Source organism: Pezoporus flaviventris, unplaced genomic scaffold (genome assembly GCF_033815535.1).
Source record: "Pezoporus flaviventris isolate CSIRO_AGI_PZ_B2104156 unplaced genomic scaffold, CSIRO_AGI_Pfla_v1 ptg000025l, whole genome shotgun sequence".
Lineage (NCBI taxonomy): Eukaryota > Metazoa > Chordata > Aves > Psittaciformes > Psittacidae > Pezoporus > Pezoporus flaviventris.
The window spans coordinates 13,344,540-13,365,881 of NW_026892573.1; the positions used below are offsets into that span (position 1 = coordinate 13,344,540).

The 21,342-nt window shown below is 36.2% G+C and overlaps 1 protein-coding gene across 10 annotated transcripts in view; it reads right to left on the reverse strand.

The window, feature by feature from the left end:
• The window catches only part of FRY (FRY microtubule binding protein), a 230,202-nt gene that overhangs the window by 65,306 nt on the left and 143,554 nt on the right, over positions 1-21,342 (reverse strand). For 9 of the 10 annotated variants that reach the window (XM_061457548.1, XM_061457549.1, XM_061457547.1 and 6 more), the window contains 14 exons: positions 18,824-18,931; positions 15,769-16,021; positions 14,506-14,688; positions 13,517-13,607; positions 11,562-11,817; positions 11,095-11,284; positions 10,198-10,322; positions 9,948-10,005; positions 6,709-6,800; positions 6,332-6,504; positions 4,258-4,418; positions 3,709-3,819; positions 1,567-1,721; positions 220-319 (listed from right to left, as the gene is read on the reverse strand). In XM_061457548.1, the coding sequence (XP_061313532.1) occupies positions 220-319; positions 1,567-1,721; positions 3,709-3,819; positions 4,258-4,418; positions 6,332-6,504; positions 6,709-6,800; positions 9,948-10,005; positions 10,198-10,322; positions 11,095-11,284; positions 11,562-11,817; positions 13,517-13,607; positions 14,506-14,688; positions 15,769-16,021; positions 18,824-18,931 (2,056 nt within the window). Of the gene's footprint in view, positions 1-219; positions 320-1,566; positions 1,722-3,708; positions 3,820-4,257; positions 4,419-6,331; positions 6,505-6,708; positions 6,801-9,947; positions 10,006-10,197; positions 10,323-11,094; positions 11,285-11,561; positions 11,822-13,516; positions 13,608-14,505; positions 14,689-15,768; positions 16,022-18,823; positions 18,932-21,342 lie in introns of all 10 variants that reach the window. The other variant, XM_061457541.1, reaches the window with a different exon arrangement.

Here is a 21,342-nt window from a genome sequence, read left to right on the forward strand (position 1 = left end):
GATCTATATGCTCCAGTATATACTCTCCAAATTTGAAAGACATGATAACTATTATTTTTCCATTCATTTTTATATAAATATTCCTGTAAGAATTTATAGCCAAGACAAAACTAATTGTTTACTATCAAAACAAAACTGAAAAGCAAATAAACAGTACTTTATAAGAGGCTCACAAAAAAAAACCAAAGATAGGAGGAAAAAAAAGTTGCTGATACATGCCTGCATAAGTTGCATGGAAATTTCATAAATCTCTCTGTTGGTGTCAGATGCTTTGAACAGCACCAAATTTAAAAGCGTCACTATATCAAAAGGATAGTTCCTAGAAAAACAAACAGTACATTTTTGTGAATGTTGGTGAGTAATGCATGTTATATTCCTCTGATTTACTCTGTAATATGGTCTAAAGAGAATGTCATCTTTCTTTTCTCTGTTCCTCCACCAGAATATGGGAAAGGGAGCTCTTAAGAATACATGCTGCTTGATCAAAGGACCATCTGGTGAATGGGAAGAAAGAAAGGATTATTTATAATTACCTTAGACTAATGCTTAGGAATGCACTGAGTTACCCACAGTGAGAAATGCAATACCTGTGTCTATAACTGTCAATTCATTTTCACTTATTATATGAACTCCTTACAGAACAGGCCAACACCCATGAGAGAAGATGGGTAACATGAAAATTTCCACGATAAAGTACTTCTTAAGCCAAACTACAAAGAAAACAGTCCCTTTGGTAAAAAGACACTATCTCCGACATGAACATTCCTGGATGTTCGACAGTTTTATCAAAATGGTTTTCAAAGTGTAAACAAGAAATACTGCTTCAAAAATCCCACAATCTATAAAGTCAATATTAATTGTTAGGGTAAACATATTAAAGTGTTAACTTAAGTAGAATATTGATAGAAAAGCAGTTCACATGTCATGGTATTTGGATTTCCACTAAATAAGTTTCTGCTTTCTCATCATCATTTGTACATGCACCTGATTCAATTTTGAACCATCATCTTCTCATCGTGTATGTGAGCTACTGTGCTCCTGGATTGCTACAGAATTCCTATTTGGACATTTTAGTGTTAAAAAATGGCAAATACATGTGTGGCCTGGGACATTCTGTGTAATTCCAACTGCTACCTGCAATCTATACACCCGTCCTTCTCTCCTTCCACTAAGTTCAAAAAATAATAAGAAAAAGGAAATCAAGGGAAGCAGCTTCCTGTAGAAAGACAGACATCAGCAGTGAGATGCATTACTGCTCATTTTACAAGTAGCTTCAACAGTGCCCTCACTATACAGGTTGATACACAATAGAGGAAAAACTGTTAACATCTTTTGGATATTGATAAAAAATCCCAGCTTGCCAGAAATTAAGCTTTCCCTTCAAAGTAAATCATGCAGATCATACTTCCAGTTTTTACTGTAGGTATGGGAAAGATTCATTTTTAGGACACAGTAGCATAAGTGACACCATCTGAGTTAAAAAAAAAGACTGGCTGAAAACCAACAACAGAAGCTGAACCTGCAGGGTTTTTTACTTTTGAAAGTGTAGATTAATAAGAGTAATACCTGCTTCCACACACAGTTGCGATGGCTTTGAAACATCCAGATGCAAGCTGGTATGATCCAGTATAACATCGATCTATAGCCCAATTGAAAAGATTGATTTGATCAGGATTCAGTTCTAGCAATAGGACTACAACTTCACAGCCAAGCTGATGAACCTGAGCAAACAAATACATGTCAAAACATGAGATCAGGTGAGATCAGGGATGTTCATTGTCTACAATTGTGAGTGACATAGGCAAAAAAAGGGGACAATGAAGTATCCAAAATAAGGAAAAAGAAATCAGAATTTTTTTAATAAATACTTTTTAGGGATAGCAGAGTTGAAAAGTGACTTAGTTTTCAATACCCCTCACTTGAAAGAAAATCACATGTACAAAGACGACATGAATGAAACATATTTTCAAAGGAGGCTTCCAAAATTAAGCATGGAAAAAAGCAGAATCTTTGGAAAATTTGAGATACTTGATAGGCATTCTTGGGCAGCTTCCATTTGTATTGGTTAACTGATTTGTTAAGTGTCTACTTTATACTTCATGTGGGTTTCATAAAGTGACGCATTTTCATGTTTATCCTTCTTTTGACTAACACCGACGCAAGGCAGACAAAGAATAATACTTTTTCAAGCTTGAGGTTATGAAAACTTGTATGTTTAATCCAACTACATCAAACAATCTAATAACTCTCCCTATGGACCTTGTATCACTTAATCCTGGTACCACCACCACTACAAACACAGCACCACTATGGCGTGGACTGTGCCTTTGTGTTCCTTCAGTAGAGGATAGTAGTGAACACTAAACACTAATGCCTGCTAATATTCTGTCATCAAGTGTAGGTAACTACTTGTAGGACTGCAAATGATATTTAATGTTAATAGCCAGATAGGATCCCTTTCATCTTAATCTGAACTAGATGCATAAGCAATGTAGTTTACTTACAGTCCTTCGTGACAATGATTAACCATGAATTACAGTGATTAGCTTGGGTGAAACAAATTTCACCAATCATATCCAAATATTGCATTTCAAGTTTTTAAAAAAAGTAATTTTTGTCCCCAGCAATGATCAGTTAGACATGATGATATAATATTTGTTGATGATAATGAAACCATGTCAGGAGAAAAGTGTATCTTTTCCTTTCTCTTGTTCTGTGGGTTTGCTTACCACATCCATAGGAATTTCAGTTCTACGTATCACTTACACATACCTTCATAGCTCCATCCCTGCCAACATTCCAAAGTCTTATCTATTTTCTGAAAGATATTCTCTGGAGCTATCCCTTCTTCTAATTTGTTCAACCTTGTTTTCATAATTAATTGCCATTTCTACAGCATGTTTCCTCTAGCTGCTCCACAAGTCTTTAGGTTTTGCTGTCAGCATTTTTTAGCAATTACAGTCACCTGTGCTGGTATGAGACATTTAGGGAAAACAGCAGGTCAAAGTGCAAGATGCCACAAAGGGAAAGATCATTGTTCTCTAACTACCTGCTGTAAATCACCAATCTACTCCTCCTTAATTAAAGAGTTAGTCCAATCAGCTCTAAATACAGAAATATGACTGGGTAGTTGCAAAGTCAAAAGTTATCTTCAAATAAATGGAAGAGAAGATTACAACAATAATCTATTACATGTTTTTAAAAACAAGCAAACAAAATCTTCCTTTCCTGAATCATTTATCCTCTTGACTTCTTTGGAAGATCTATCCACTCAGCTTGCACTCAGATTTGTTTCACCAGCATCTATGTTACCAAGCAGGAAGGGATTTTACATTCTTATTCCCCAGAAACATGAAGCAGGTGGGTGAAAATAAGCCAAATAGAAATACAAATATTTTTCATCTTGTGCCATTTTCAACTTTTTTTATCAGCTGACAAAAAGCCTGAATTTCTGTTGTAAGCAACACTGAGCCATAAGGCAACTTTTTATCTTATTATTTACCTATGTTATATTTTCAGGAATAGTGATTCTTTTTACTGTTTAAATGCTTTTAAATGACTTATACCTTTGTATTAGACCCTTGCATAAAGCTATTGTTTCCTGCTAAAAATAGAATGTATATATAGCTTGCAGAGTCATACACTCTTCGCTCACCTGGTACACAGATTCAAATTATTCATCAGTGTTGCATTTTGGTGAGTACTTACACGTAAATCTTGACAAGCCAGAATGTTATCAAGCCATTTGTAAAGATACCCATCAGGGGAAAGACCAACATTATCAAATACAGGTCCACAGCAGAGCACAGCTGACATGGCCTAAAAACACAAGAAACTTTAGTGACACAAAAAAGTAACAGGAGTTAACCTTTCAGAATTACTTGAGCCCAGATCCAGGCTAAAAAAGTGACAGAATCATAGAAATATATAATCACAGAATAGTTAGGGTTGTAAAGGATCTTAAGATCATCTAGTTCCAACCCCCTTGCCATGGGTAGGGAGGTCTCACACTAGTCCATGTCGCCACTTGGGTTTTCTTTTGAAGGGATCTATGGTGAAAATGCCAACAGTAGATTTTGCTAGAATTCAGTAATTATGTTGCTATAGGTGTTACTGGATTCAAGATAATGCTCAGTATAAGGATTTTGGAATGAAGCCCGGTTTCCCCATTCTTCAAGACACATTTTATCATTTTACCCAGTCTTCAAAAATCAAGGTACAAAACCATTTAGATTTTTGACAGTGAAACTTTAATACCTTTAATGCACAATACTGGTATCTTGTAATCTGGTGATTTCTATCACTGTAACGGTCCAGCGGTGTGAACATAATACTGAAAGGTCCTGCCCACTGGCTGAATAAGATGAACAGGTGATGCCTCAAGCTCTGCTGAGGGAAGAGAAATCTCCTGTGGTGAACTAAGTGAACAGAAATAGAAATAGTTGTGATTTGTTAATGCTAAATGAACATCCATGTGGCAGAGATGGTGACATCAAATTTCTACAGAAAGGGAGTTTTTCTGAAATATTTAATATATGCTTACTCCAAAAGTATCTAAGCTCCTTTAAAAAAAGTAAAGAAATGAATTAAGATGCATCTTATTTCGAAGAACCTTCAGTTCTGACTTAATGTGTAGATCTACAAACATGTATGTCTGACCTTTCCATGCAGGAAAGTAATTATAGGATCAGGTTTTTCACTGCCTCTTGAATTCCTTTATTGGCAAATATTTACTTGTTTTTCTAATCCTTTAAATGCAAACTCAAAAACCACGTATGTCTTATTCTAATACAATTATAGGTAGGGACAAGAAATAAAAAAAACTTAGTGCCTTTTCTTTATGACAGAGATGTGGTATATTTTCTGAACAGCTAAATTAAGTGAGCAAATGAAAAACTTCTATGAATTCTTAACCATGTGGAGTAAAAAAAGAGAAGTCTTATAAACAATCGTTTTACTTCCCTAAGCAAAACATGATGGCAGAGGCAGTACTACATTTATTAAAGAGACTGGCAAACTGCTACTGGCCAATTATTTTTCACCCAGGAACTGTGCTGGAAGCCAACAAATTCTAACTAGACAATACTAATTCAAATCAATATAAGCAGTGGCTAAGGATGATAGATGTTGACACGATAAATGTTTTCTAGGAATTAAATGTTATGGCTTTGTTAGTTATTGATATATTTTAAAGCTGTCTTGTTAGCAAAAAATACATCTGTGAATTATTGACATGAATAATTTATTATTGTATTCTCTCAAAACATGGCTGTTTCATTGTATAAAATGCATACAACATGCAGTCATTTGGTTATATACCTGGTATAATATGAGAATGATTGCAAAGAGGAAGGCCTTTGCAAATACGGCAAAGTAAATACTAGAAAAAATGTATTGTTAATGTTCATCATTTAGAAGAGAAATAAAGGAAAGAAATTCAGTATTTTGTTTGATATCAGCAACTAAGAACTTAATGTTAACTTAGTTCAAAGGAATTTTTTTTTTTTACTGTCTTAAATGAGAATAGCATGCCCTGTTTTCCTTATTTTGTTATATACTTTTTATGTATCTTATAGCAGAAAGCAACTTTGACAAAATTTGCACGTTGGAAACCTAAATGAAAGCATTTGTACATTATTTATTCCCTTACTTTTCCTCTTTTGAATTCCTTTGTATTTGTTGTTACAAATGCTGCTATGTCCTGTCATAAATGATCTGGAGATAGTAGATTTACACAGGTTGAGTAAGCTCCAGAACTTATCTTCTAGCACTTACATGGAGGCCTTTAAAGCAGACTTTATTTTTTATTTTTTGCTAATGGAATTACGTTACATTTCTGAAGTGAACTTGCAATAGATAAAAAGCATGAAATGAGTTGGAGAAATCTTTGCTATACAATCGAAGTGAGATAACACGGGATATAGTCACAACACCTTAGGCAAGTTTTTCACTATATTGAATATTGTACTTTTTCTGCACCTACCTACATTCTTCAAGGCCGAGTTTATGACTCTTCATAATAAAGTCAAAGGGAAGAAAATAAGGACTTATGACAAATAAATCTGGAGACCCTAGAGGTCACAGAAAATTTCTTTGCCCAGCTTCTAAAGAGGTGATTCTTGTATATGAACATTACAAACTTCAAGCTTTACTGGTTTTTATATGACTCTTATTACACTTTTGAACACATTTTTGTCCACATTCCCCTTTACATTTGTCATATGACAATTCACAAGCAGTGAAAAAAGCACAGGGAAGAAAAAGAAATAAAAAATTACTTATATATATTAAATACAATTTTATAGTAAGTTGAGATAATTTAGCAGCATACCTGGAACACACTGAATCAAGTTGGCAATCATTGCACTGAAATGTGCTCTCATATCCTTAAGGATTTCAACTTCTTTATCATTTTCTGCTTCCAGAAGCATGCGAGTCAGATCAACATACTCTAAGAACAAGGCTCCAAGGGCTAATGTATCTCTTTCTAAGGCTCCGTTTGTGCTAGCACAAAGGAAAGTTGTACATTAATATAAAGCATCAATATAGTTACACGACAGATTTTTTAAGAAATGCATAAAAATCTCTCCATATTTGATATATTGATTACACAATTCTTCAAAGAACATACTGACATAAACCCAGTGTTGCAAACAGTGAAAATTATTTAACTTAAAGATCACTGTTTATGATGAGTAATAGTCCTACCTGTCACTTATAACACCGGCATCAGCAAGCAGTTCGAAAATTCTCAGTAACTGTAGTCTTAGTAGATCTCGGCGTTCTCGACGTTTCTTGTTCTTGGAATTTAAAAGAACAACCATTTTTTCATATGTGGAAGTGCATATATAAAAAACCCAGTAACCTCAAAAATGTCAGCCCAGTAGTGAGATTTAAGAATTCCGGTTCAAGTATTTTCTTCATGAAGGAACTTGACTGCTTTTGGATATTTCATCATAACACTGTGCTTATACATTGACACAGAAATAAATATTCTCAAATTTTTGTCTTTTTAACTATTCTCGAACAGCTACCTTAGTCCTCATTGAAAATGTGGAAATGAAATAATGAAATATTGGATATAAAATAATCAATATTCAAGGTTCCTCTGCTAAAAACCCATGCTATCGTCAAGTAGAAGAGACATTCATGTTAGCTTAACATCATTTAGTTGGTTGCCAGAAGCATTTTAACGCACAGAACGATTACTCAGACCCCAGGAAAATATTTTAGATTAGCCATTCTTGAACTTGGTGATACTGCAGCTACATTCAAGTTATCTCCCAGCAGACACCGCTCTAGTACACTCTTGGATGTGTTGACTGCAGTGGTTGTATACACAGTTATCATACTCCTCCCATAGAATAGCACTGCACTGTCAACCATTTCATTATATCTCATTGTCTTCTACAAATCTGCCCTTCTATCCTCTATTTTGCTGTGGATGCAACAAGGCTTGTTCTTTGCTAAACTGAATTATTTGTATCCTGCATCTCCACTGAGCCAAAACAAACATGAGAAGGTCAAAAAGCTGTTATTGCACTTAATTTGCTGCCAGAACAAGAAAAGCTCAGAGAAATCTCAGATTTTCATTTTCAGAAAGTAAGAATGGCAATACTGAGTCAGATCAAAGGCTTATCTCATCTAGTACCCTGGCTGTTCCTATAGCTGGTAGATGTCTGTGAGAAGAAAATGATACTTTCCGTGGTATTCTCACCCAGAACTGGCAGCCTGCAGCATCCTAGACAAAGCTTTTATTCAAATCATGATGCCTTGATTTGTCCTATTCAGAGCCCTGTTTTTCTCCCTTTACGCCTTAAAGGTTCCATGAAGCACATGTAGAGAAAAAGGCATTTTTATTGTAACGCAGTGTTCAACAGGCAGAGCTGCCTCCTGGAATGGTGTCAGAGGCCATCTGACAAGCTCTGTGTCAGTGCCCACATGGTGGACCTTGCATAATGTCCATCTTGGTTTACCCCTGCAGTTTTTGGCTGTGCTGGTAATCCTCTTTCTAGTCATAGCATATGTCAGTTCAAGGATGCTATTTCTGATGTGCTGGATAGCTGCCTGCTGCCATGGAGTCCTGCCATGCTCTCTAGAGCTACATGACCCATGCAGTCACTCCTGGGTTTACTGGTGGTGCTGCTTGCAGGCAGGTGGCCCAGTTTCTTCGTATCAGGATGAATACAGAAATTAAAATTCCAGTCTCTTGTTCCCATATTGCTCTACTAACATTTCCAGGTGCTAAATTTGCTCCTACAGCATACTGTAAACCTCTACATCCTCTTGATTACTTTCCTGAGGGTAGAATGGAAATGTGTATCTCCAGAAAAAGCCTTTCAAAGTCTAAGTTGTCTTCAGTGGTGCAAAGGGAGAAATGCAGAGGCAAGAGGCTGTGCTAATGTGTATTAATTTACTTCTGCCCAGTATCAAAACAAGTGATCTTCATTCCAATCAATGACTTTTACAGGGATGGAAGGCATACAAGTGAACTGAGGTGTTACACAGTGTAAGCAACACAGAGTGGAAATAGTAGTGGATGTTTGCCAGAACTATTAAAAATTGTCCACATAAAACTTGAGTGAAGGACCCACCAAGTGACTTAATTTTTGTTTTGCTGAGAGTCTATGTTCATCTATTTATGATTTAACTTCTTGACCACCATTCTCTGCATGCCTTCTGTACCAAAGACTTGGCAGATGGGGACAACGCACCAGGTTACCATGATGATACCTTATTGAAACTGCTGCGGAGGACAGAATAGTGAACACACAGTTTGAAACCGCTTGAAAACTAAGTAAACAAGCCTGGGTAGAGGACAGTATTAAATCAACAACATCACTTTCTGTATGCAACTGTGCAGACTTCTTGGCTGCATGGACACAATGCCTGTGTCTACATTAGTAAACAAGAGACAGGGTCTTTGGCCCTAAAGGCAAGTAACGCAGGCTGCCCCATATTCACAGTGCTCCAGAAGATCTTAAGAAGGCTGGCTTTGTCCATGCTGCCTAGCAGGATTTATGCAATGCTTCCCTGGCCCAAGGCATTGTGACTGCCTGTTTCCTTATCACAAACTGCCTGCTCTGACCTGAGGGTTGTGCTGCAGCAGCTTGGCCCATAGGCTGCTGCACACAGGGAGATATGTAGAGGATAAGGGGAAGCATACCAGAACAAAAGCAGCTGAGGCAGTTTGGAAGAGAGTGGTCCAAAACTGAGACAGGGAGGGAAAACTGAGCAGAATGGCAGCTCGGGTCCAAGCACCCTCTATGGCTTTCCCATTTAACTGCATAGACACATCCTGCAACTAAACTGTTTACTGGAGGCTACAGATCCTATCACCAGAGGTGTTTAAGACAAGGTCTGTCAGAAATGAAAGAAGACTAGTTCATCCTTCCTTAGACCAATTGGATGATCTGTTGAGAGCCCATTTAGCACCACTTTTTATTGTGACAAAAGAGAGTACTACAATGAGGGTGAAAACACTGATGAATTTGTCAACCTATTGTATTTAGAATGAAAAAATTTAGCTGAAGTTGAAATAGATGACCTTGCTTACCCTGCAAATAAAAAGCACATCTGAACACTGGTGTGAAATGCGCCTGCAGCCCTGCTGTGCTGCAAGGTAATTTTTCCAGATATTGAAAGTGGATTTCCAATAGATCCAAGTTCCATATGAGGAGGTTCCATACTTAACTGGATTTTTTTTCCTCAGAATGGATTTCTATACTGCACATTTTGTATCACTGATAGACTTTAAATTACACTAGGTTTTCATGGAATTATTTTATATTCTTATACACAATTAATAAAATTCTTGTTGCACGCAGAGCTTAACTCGTTACTTAGTATATTTTATATATCTTTGTATTCTAAAGAGACAGAATTACTACTTTTGAATCAATTTTTTCAGTTTAAACAAGCTATTACATTTAATTTCTCCAACTAACCTCTGGTCTTCTTTCTAGGGCTTCTTTCATTAGTGGGTGAAGTTCTTCTACTAATTCCCTAAATAAAAAAAAATAAAATAATCTTTGTAGACAAAATCTAGTGTCCTCTGGAAAACATCAATATTTTATTCAATACACAAACCCGTATGTCTAAAGTACAAATAAAAATTTAAGTATATTTAAATTACATACAAAATAACACATATGGATTAGAGGCAAGTAACTGAGAATATGGTAAGTGGGGAAGTACCTGAAAACAAGGGAATTTGTTCTTCCAAATCCTAATACAAGTGATTCTGTTATTTCTATGCTTTCAAGTCTCATCAAAGGCACTAGCTGCTTTAGTAAGACTCCAACAGATGGAGTTCCAATAGCCTAAAATATATTAAGAAATTATTGACATTTAATTGTCAGAATTATCAATATTAATTAAATACATCTTTTTTTAAACAAAAAACCCCACAACCCATTGTCCAAGAATCAATATGTATTTCAAAATTGTGCTGAAATTATTTTACTATTATGGCTATCAATATACCGGTCTAGCTACATCACAATCATCTCAATAAAGCATAACAAAGAAATAAATCTGGGAAATCTCTTTGTTTTCGTTCAGATGATTGTAATTTACTTAACTTGTTTCATTAAAATATTCCAGTCATTGCATATGTGGAACTATTGCTCCTCTCAGATTGCTACTACTCGAAACTGTATTTCATATAATTATTCCCTCATGTCTGACAGGCATAAAATGTTTATTCAGAAATCTGCCTTATTGCTCAATAACATTATACAATAATGTTTACAGATTGGAGAGTTCTACAAGGAAAGAACAGGGATGACCAACAAGAGTTAACTTCAACACATATGTCCAGGACTTCTGTATTTTGAATATACATCACCCAGAATGCAAACAAAAGGTAGTATTTTGAAAATGCCATGGCTTTTGCTGGTATTTATTGGCACATAATGTCAATACGGGTTATCAGATATTTAGATAAATACATATTTATTTATGTACCTTTAGCAGCTTGTGTATATCAAAAAAAATCCCTAACTGAAATACCTCAACAGAGTAAGATTTTGCATGCAGATGCAGTTTAGAACCCTCCTAAATGAATAATCTCTTTGAAACAGGATGCATTACCTTATTATCATAGTTCACTGTTCCATCAGGAGTGGTAGCCATGATCTCTGGTGTTGAAGCACGCAAGTGTCCTGGACTCATAATACTGGGCTTTGCTACTCCAAAACAGAGAATAAGGTAGTTTCTCCACAATGTAACATAGTTGTCTCCACTGGTTGCTGTACTTATTTTCTTTGCATTAACAGGAATACTAGAATTTAAAAAGAAATTAAAATTATTAAAATCATTCCCCAGTCTTAATTAAACAGTATTTTTAAATACTTTAAAAAGGAATAAAACATGCTACATATCCACCAGCTTCAATTCAACATGGGAAAAATCAATGCAGTTGCAATTATGAAATTTAAAACTGAGTATCTGGGTAGTACCTTGCAGGATTTATGGACTGATACTGAAATATGAGACTAAAAATTCATTAGAATTACCCAACCCATCAAAATGAAAATTAAATGCAGATTGCCACTTACTTTGGATCCACAAGAGGCATTATCAACTGCAGCCTTGTGAAAGCGTATGGCCATGCATAACTGAGAGCTGTAGGACAATGTTTTGGTAAATTCTCCTGCCTAAGAAAACTGAAGAGGCAGAGAACCCATGGGTCTTTTACAGACTGTGCAAATATCCAGACATGGGAAGGACTTTTCACATCATAATGGCTATTTACTAGGACAGCATTCCACTCCACCAGCCACTGCAAATCCACGCTGTGTGTTAATGGGATTGCTGTCTACGGAGAGAGAAGACAAAAAACCAAAGTTACAGTCATTTATATCCTGCCATGTTCCCCCTCAGTCCTTGCTTATATTTTCAAGCTCCATGGCCAACTTCTGCTGGATTTTTTAGACCAACATTTTTATGCTTCCCATCACATTGCCCTTTCACTCAGGAGAAGCTTTTTACAAACAGTGATGAGAGCTACCACATTATTTCCCCTCTGGTTCTTCCTTATAACTCCTATTTACTGTGATAGGCACAATAACTTTCTACAGTAACTAATGATTATGATGACCAATAGACCAATATTACTTTCTATTGTATTCTACTTGCTGCCACCACCAAGCCACTGTCCCTTGCATGATGCTGCAGCATGTAATAGGTATAGACTGTCCTTATGTTCATTGTCTGAACAGACGGATGGAGCCTTAGTCCATGATTAAGACACCTGCATGCTATGAAAGTATGAGAAATGCCAATGCTATTAAATAACTATTCTTCAGAATTCATCAGGGTGTTTGAATATGTTTATAAGGAATTAAGAGGCTAAAGCAGGCACTTAAGCAGTCTTAATCCACTTAAAATCCTGCTATCTTCAGTGACAAGTAAGGTTCTTTTGTCAACAAACCACTTCTCTACTGTAATTTAGATTTTGTCCTAAGGAAACAACTGTGAAATGAAAACTTTAAACACACATATTTTTGCATCCTTATTATTCACTTATGAGACCTCAAATAGAAAGTAATAGTTGTCTGCATCCTGAATCCGCTGTTATGAAGTAATCATTAAATTACCACTACTTGCTGTACTTATCAGAAATCAGATACACAGACAACGCATTTGCTTTGCACAAAATCCAAACCTTCACCTACAGAAACTGTAACAAACCCAGGTTTTGCTATTTCAGATGAATTTTCCTGGGTTGCAGAGTGAGATTTTCTCTTACTTGCTCAGTTTCTGATCCCTCAACTTTATTGTTTTCAGCTGTACAGTGGCCTGACTTCACCATCAGTTCGAAGTGCCCTTCCTACTCCTGGAAAGAGCACTCATGTAGCAAGGACTGATTGTTGCTTTAAACTTAATCAGGCTGAAAACTGCCCCAAACTGATAGTTTCTGCTCTCTGGACAAGGGCACTAATCTCTAAAATAGTATGCAAAAGGAGTTGCCCTATGTGTCAGTTCCTCTGCTGATGCTTCTTTATGCAAAATGCTTACTGCCTCTCTGCTTCACCAGGCCCACGAGAGAGTGAAAGTAGGGATTCACCCCAGCTGTGACTTACTCTAGAGCTTATAGGCTTAGGTTTGCAGGCAGGGCCACTTCTGAGCATGCGAGGGAGCTAAAGCTTATTGCCTTCTGGAACAGATGACAGCAGTGAGTGACTTCCAAGCACCCCAAGCTTTAAATAGTAGTGGTAGTAAGAATTTTTTAGTGGTTCTTTTGGATGCAGTTCATAGGTCCAGACTCTAGGTAGCTTTGATTATAAATTCAGTTATAATATTTTTTTTTTATATGTAGTACAGTATGATCATTTTCATCAAACAGATTGTCTGGGACATTGTGGAGTCTTGGAGCTCTCGGGTAGATGGCTGGAGTCTTAAAGCTGTATGATTTCTTTGATTTCTAGAAGCTTTAGTTTTAGTCTTTCGCGTCTGATATTTGTTATGTCCACATGCTATGTAAACATTAGCAGTAACAGTAAAGTAATACTTACTGAATCTGAAACAGCCACGTGAATAAAACTTTCAAGAATAGAAGAACTCAACTGATCCATGACATCAATCATGGGCCTGTCATCATCCTGTGTAACACAGATAACACAAGTTAACCTCTCTCCTGATCAAATTATGTCCCGTCTTGTTTTTCTGATACATGAAACAGAATGACCTAAAAAATATAACATTAATTTAAAATGGCTGAAAAAAATCATTGGTAATGATAGGTGCATTTTGTCTTTGTCATATGAATCTCAGAACCAAATCCACGTCATGGTTTGAAATAAAGTTAATTTGTGGCTATAGCTCACTGCTTACCAAACAAAAGCACATATCAAAAAATCCCAAATGACTTTGGATATCTGGTATCAAGACTGAAGAATTAGCCTACTGTTTATTAAAGCATTCTTTTGCCATGAAGACACATATTTGTGTTCTTAGGCATTTAGATGGCTCACTGAACTGTGACCGCCAACACACAACATGACTGTCTTATTTCTATATCCATAAAGAAGACTTAGAAGTCTTTACTGAGTACTGTACTGTACTGTACAAAAATGTATGTGAATAATCTTAAACGTGTCTGATGCTTTTTTTACAAAACGGTATGCTACAGGAATGAGTTTCATTTCCAGTACAAGTTTATAATCCTCACAATACAAAAATGATCCATGCAGTAGAAAACAGGTTTTACAGTGTCTTTTACATTCACATCATGCTAAAAGGAAATATTAAGTTGCTGTACATGTTTCTCTTCAAATTCTTGTACAGGGAACATGTTATTAATGTGACATTGTTCAGTATACAGAAAGGTTTGCAGCGTTAAGGCAAATAGAAATGGTAAGCTCAGATCAAATGTTTTTTTATAAACTAAGTGCATACTTGCTGCCCTGCAACTATTATGTTAAAAGCAACTATAACAGCAGTTTTGAGCTTTATCTTTAGAGAGTTTTAATTCAAAGTTCCAGAAAAAGAAAATCATACCTCTGCCTGGCCAAGGGCCAGGAATAAAGCACGGATCTCTCTGAGGATTAAAACAGCTAGTTTACGTGTAGCGACCTGGAAGCTACATAGTAGAACCAGTGCAAATCCTTCAACTGCATGTAACACATTAGAATAGGGGCTTCTTTCAGATTGTATCCTGTGGCTGGATCCATTTGGCATCAACTGCAGAACAGTGCAAGGGGAAAAAAATGGAGTGATGATGTTTGAAAACCGGGTCTTCAAGAAATATTCTATTTAACTAGGACAATATAAAGAACCAAAATGCTAAAGTAGGGGATTTACAGCATTCCCTCAAATAATCAAATTTTGTTGCTTAAGTTACCTTGTTCTACAAAACCAATACGTGAGTATAGTCCTTTTGCCCTCCCTTTACTTTGCAATTCAATTACCTGCTTTGTTCCATCCTCCACTATAAAAATGAACAGCTAAGTCAAACAGTGAACAGTTCACACTTTTTTGACTCCAGATAACAGGTCCATAGGTCCTTTGATCCTGCAGCAGTCAACACCTTTGGAAGGTGGCCTTTATCATCTGACCCTCACCAGTAAAGTGTACAATATTTACTGAAAAGCATGTATTTATCTTTCCTACAGTTTTTGTAATACTATTATTACATATTAATTAATAGTCCTCTGTGATGTAAAGCAGACTTCATGCTTGCCCAAAGGAAAACATTTCCAATGTGACTGGGTTAGGAGATTAAGAAGCCTGAAAATCATCTCTCGTAATGAAAATATCTGTGGGACAGTGCAGATGGGAGGAGCAGGAGCAAAGCTGTTCAGTTCCCAGGAATGTTTGTAACACATGGAGACAGCAGGCTGCAGAAACAATCAGATTCTTTGATGTTTTTGAATCAAACAAATGAAATGGCTACAGGAAGGGAAGATCCACTTCACTCTTCTCAGCATTCTCACTAGCATTATTAATCAGTTTCAGTCCTGGGAACATGTCCTTCTGCCACATCTACATACACGTATTTCATTTTATCTGCTTTTGTTGATGTGCATATTTCAGTTTGACATGCATCCCTCATGTTGCTCAACAACAGTAACATCTGCTGTGTTACACAAGGACGTGGCTGTCCTCAAAAGACATCTGAAGTATGTACCTTAAAAAATTAGACATAATGAATTCTTCTCAGGTGAGTAAATACAAAATACATAAACCACAGCAATACCAAGGAACATAATTTTTGCCTTCAGTTAGCATAAATGTGAGGACACAGATCTCTCGATTTCATACCTCCGCAGATCTGGTTTTTGCCTGTTCAGTTTTTCCTGGAGTATGTATTACAAGCTTCCATTGTGTAAGCAACTGTAGCAGCAACTTCAGTGAAGTATCAAGAAGGGTCTGATGCATATCATTCACTTCACGTAGCAGAAAATTAGTAAAACCAAAGAGTACATCCTCCCGCCAGTCAACAAAGTCAACAAGTAGACCCTGAAGAGAATTCTGTGCAATGTGTCGGAGTTCATCATCCATATGGATAGATAGCCTGTAAGTAAAGTAAATATCAGGTAATAAAAATCTAAGGAGTGCTTATTGTGGAAAGGAGCATATGTTTCTCCGTAACTTAACAGCAATGGAAAATTCCCAATGACAATGTAAATTTCAGTGATGCTACCATGGTTTCATTATTTCTGACCAAAATTAACATCCTTAACCTGGTTTTATACTGCAGTTCTTGATACAACCCTGCCTGAACATATTTATGGGTCCAAAGGAAGTCTCTGTTCCATTCCTAAAAGATTGTATCTTTGAAGTACATAAACTTGGCAGCTCTGCTGTCTCCCCAAACCAAATATACTTTTGATTTACTTATTTATTAAATAGCTTCTATGTACTTATAATAGCAAATGGCTTGCAGGTTAATACGTAATTTCATAATTTATGTATTTATTTGCTTACTTTCAATATAAAAATAAAAGAATCAGAACACTTCAGCTACCTAAGAGTTAAAATTAATCTTTAGCCAAGAAGCAAATCCCAATTATTGAAATAAAATATCCAAAAGAAATAAAAATAAGAATTTGAATTAAAAAACTGCTTTACGTTTTAAACAACTAAGGATAGGGAAATGGTAAAAACAGCCTCGGGACTTTCCATACATTTAAAAACACATTAGACACCCCCAAAGTCCTTCTGAAAGATGGTGCAATTTTAGATCCCATTTTAAAATTATATTTCCTTCCTTATTTGCATCATGTTGAAGCTTTCAGCAGAAAAATTCATTATACTTTCTTTTGACACAAAAATTATCAAACCACTTCTGCGTTAGTAGCTTGGCAGAATAAAGTAAATTCAGATCCGTGTGTTCTGCAATTTTTGGTTCATTGCATTTATGATGTATTTTGTTTTAATTACCCATGAGACTGTAATTTTCTGTAGTGTGTTAGAACTCATTTTCAAAGTATTTTATCTACGTTTAATCTACAGAGTTGAAAATGAGGACACATTATAAAGGAATTGAGAGAAAGCTAGAAGAAAAAAACTCAAAACAGCCAGATGGAGTGGAACCAAATTCCATTCTGTTGGAAGTATATGATGAGATGCAGCTCATAACAAATTTGGTTCATTATAGCTGCCTAACTGGGAGGCAGGGGGCATTTTATTTAAGTCCAAGGAAAGCAACTGCCATGAAACTTCACCCCTAGTGAATATGACTCCAAAAATAACTGTTAAGCTTTAATAACCATATGACTTTCTATAGAAATTTGGAAACACAGTATTTTGTTGTGCTAAGAAAAGATCATTTTGGTCTCTATTTGGAATGCCAAAACCAGAAAAACAAGCAACACCCCTGAGACTATGATTAAGTCATCCATTAAATGACTGCCACAATGACACAAAGTAATAACAGAAAAGAGGAAACAAAAGAGGTATGGCTCTAAGACCAAATTGCAACGGCATTATCAAATAAGATGAAATTCAAATTGATCCTAAGAATGCATCTATGTATTACCACTGCATGACAGGCAGCTTGAGGAAGCAAGTAAATGTTAGTTTGCACTTTAAGTCGGTTAAATTTAAGACCTACTTGGAAATTTGTAATGAATGATTTCAGTGGGCAGTGAAAGGGTAAAAAGTACAGTATGCACTTGACATCTGCTTTAGAGCTTATAATTTGAATACAGCTGTCCTGGAAGATGGTCTAGCTGCTGAGTCCTGGAAACCACCAAGAGACACATCTGTTGTTAGGATGAAAAATTCAAACCAAACTGTGTACAAAAGAACCCATTAACACAAAGATGTTATTTTTTCCTTAGTGAAAAGAAAATATTTAATCCAACAACACAGCCCCCCACAAATCCCTGGCCAAACAGCTTTTCAGGTTCTTTTCAGAACCAGGGAGGAACTGAAACCTCACCTCTTCAGAATTTTTTATCCTTGTATTGATTCTAGTCTGTGACCCAGAAAACACATAGTATTATAATGTAGTGTTTTCTAGAAGAGCAAAGATGTATCTCCTGGGACTACTTTTTCATAGCTGGGGGCAGTAGTCAGTCTGGACCCAAATAAACATGGGATGGTATAGAGAATGTAGAAACAGCCCTGGAGCTGGGGTAGTGTGGAGACTTATGTTAGGATTAGGTCAGGTATAAATTCCTTGACCAGTTTATTACTTTCTTCCCTTAAGCTATATTTTTGTAGAGTGTTTTTAATCCACACTGTCCCAGACTAAATAGACCTAACTCTTCCAAGCCATTGATCCTCCTTTCACTTATTCTCTGGCCAGTTTCTTCTTCAAGCACAATGCACCAGCTTGGACATTGCTTTCCAAATCAGGCATCCTTGATACTGATCAGACCAGAAGAACTTTTTCAAAAGTATTTTAGACTTATTCCTATTTAAACATGTGAACAAGGTTTGCCTTAGGAACATCATTGGTTTGTGTGTGTTCAGTTTGTGATCCTGCTCTGCAGTACTGCGATCCTACCCAGTATTTCAACACATTGCTGTAAGTCTCCTGAACAGTTAACTGTTCACTGTTTTCCAACCTACTATGCATTTACTTTTACCTAAATTGTGTTTCTCTTGCTTATATTTGAGAATAAATGGTGACTATCATGAACTGATGGAAAAGAGTTCTGGATGATGTATCTACTCTCTTATAAAATGAAGAGTCTATAAAATAAACACAATGACTGTAAAAAATGTGAGGACTTTTATGTCTTATTCATTAATAGCATATTACTTTTTATAAGCATATGATTGTCCAAGAAACAGTTACACATTCTGCAGCTCAGTTTTTCATTCTGTTCTCACCGAGCAGTCATCTAATGTTTGAACAGTTTACCTTGCCAGCAAGTCGATCAACTCAAGTTTTGACATTCCGTCAGGAAGCAATCGAGGAATAGCAGCAACACATGTTCTGAAGAGATCAATTTTGGGCTTTCTTTCACCTCTGAAAAAATAAACCAGAATTTTCACTAAACTTAATAAGTAACTGTGTTAAATGATCCACCTATGGCATTTCAGAAAAGGGCTGGACATAATGGCCAAATGCCTACTAAGAACATCAGAACAGAAATCTAGACACTATAAATGGAATAAGGAAACATGAATAAATATTTCCATTGAATGAATGGTTTTGATGTTGACATCTATTACTGAGTAATTTACTTCTTTCAGAGAGAAACTGGCAGATATATCAAGATGGAGTTATAATGTAGGAGGATTCCTTCATCAAACTCAGCATTTGCATGATGCAAGCTTCAGATGAGGGAATGAGTTGGGTGTTCCCCATCACAATGCAGCTATATCACACCAGTTGTATAAAGCAAATAGCAGATATGTAAGAAGCCTAGATAACAAGGCCCTCAAAAGGACAAAGATCTGTGGGAATCTCACACCACATGCTATTGGACTGAAAAGGAAGCATAATTTACAGGTAAGTATGGCAAGAGAGTTTCTGTCTATCCCTGCCTGAGATAGCAGCACTTTAGCAAACATTATCAGCTCAAACATGTTTTAGTAGTCCCAAGGCAGCTCTAATATGTGGAATGGCTCAATTGCTCCCTAATAGCCTGGGAAAGTGGTTGAATCTAAAGTTCAGCATGAACCAAAAATCTAGGAGTCCTTAGGTCTTCTAAAAGTAGTTCAAATTTCAGCTGCTGATTATTTTCACAAGAGATGCAGTTCTTTTCTGACTTCTTACCAGTTTTGTTTCTTATCAGTTTTTTTTTGTTTGTTTTGTGTTTGGTTTTTTTTTGTTTTGTTTTGTTTTTTTTTGTAAAAATGCAGATTAAAAAGTTCTTTAGACAAACCTCAAAATGTTTTGGGTTTTTCTATTTCCTCATTTTTAACTCAATGATCTATTATTTGATGATTGAGTATGGAGGAAATAACCAAAGCACAACAGCATTTTAATCTGTACAGTCTTTCCCACAATATCATTAATTATTAGCCCGTGATATGCTTTGAAGGGATCAAAACAGCAAGGTCCTATTTAGGGACCCTACTATAAACATTCAGAGAAAGGCTGTTCCTGCTTTAATATGACTCTGACCAAACCAGGAAAGAATGAGGAGGAAGAGACACACTGAGAAGCATTGTAAACTACTAAACACCACACTGACTTTCAGTGACAAAACACAAAACTAACCTAGTTTTCCTGCACCACAGTGCAATGCCCTGCTTATTACATTACTGTGCCTCTCCACTTGACAGAGGACATTTCATTTGGATACCTTACTTCTCTATTCAGTCACAGAGAAAGCATGAATGCAATACCACCTCACAAGTCTAAAATAAGATTCATGGAGTAACACTGAACATTCACTGAAACAGCGGGTGTAGGAAAGGCATAAACTGACATTAAGCTTACTTACTTAAAAGGTTAAAGCAAATTTTGTGGTGAATATCGTCCTTTCTTTTAACACTCTATTTCCCCTTGGGTATGTATTACATTAATAAAATGATTGTATGATTGTACAATGAGGGGAAACTGTTTTCATAATCACTTATCCCTGTCTCACTGTATCTGTATCCTAACAGACAGAATTTGAAAGAAAGCCAGCAACTGACTTGAAAAAAGAGTAAAATACAACATTTAATCCAAGAATTTGGTTATAAACAAATCCCTTTGAACTATTATCGCTAATACAAAAAACTAGTCCAACTACTAATACTGTATTTTTATAGTTGTAAATAGTAAAGTATCACTGAGAATTTTATTGGCAGGCAAACCAATGTGTCTTCCTTGCTGACTTGAAATGGAAAGTGAGCTTTGCAGAGTTTTCTTATTATCAGTCCACAGTGAGGGTAAATTGTGCCCTTAAAATGGAGACATGTAAAATAATAGTTTAAGAGGAAACTCTTCCGAAGGAAAATGAAGTAATTATTTATAAATATAAAATTTGTGGTTGTTTTGTGGGCTACCAGCTGCTCAGAAAACTAGCAGAAGATCCAAATCTGAGGCTCAAGTTCCCAATTTATATGAGCTACCAGTGTCAGCATGTGAAGTGCCTGGCAACAGAGGTCCTCACAGGGTTCTGCAGTCATCTCTGGACAACTCAGGATCCAACAGGATGACCTCTAGATGAACACACCAACAGCTGTTCTCACCTGGAAGCTTGTGTTTTCATACCAGCAGATTTTTGTTACATATTTTCAACAAAAATCTTTCAAGTACTTGCAAGAACAGGTTTGCATGTTAGAAAAATGGATGCCCTACTCTGACTATACTGGAAAGTAATTACAACCAGTATCGAAATGCAGATCCCAGTGGAGGATGCAAGGACGCTCCTTAGTTAGGATTTTAGTAAGACACTCCAGAGTGGCATCTATTTCAACAATAAATGCTTAAGGGATCAG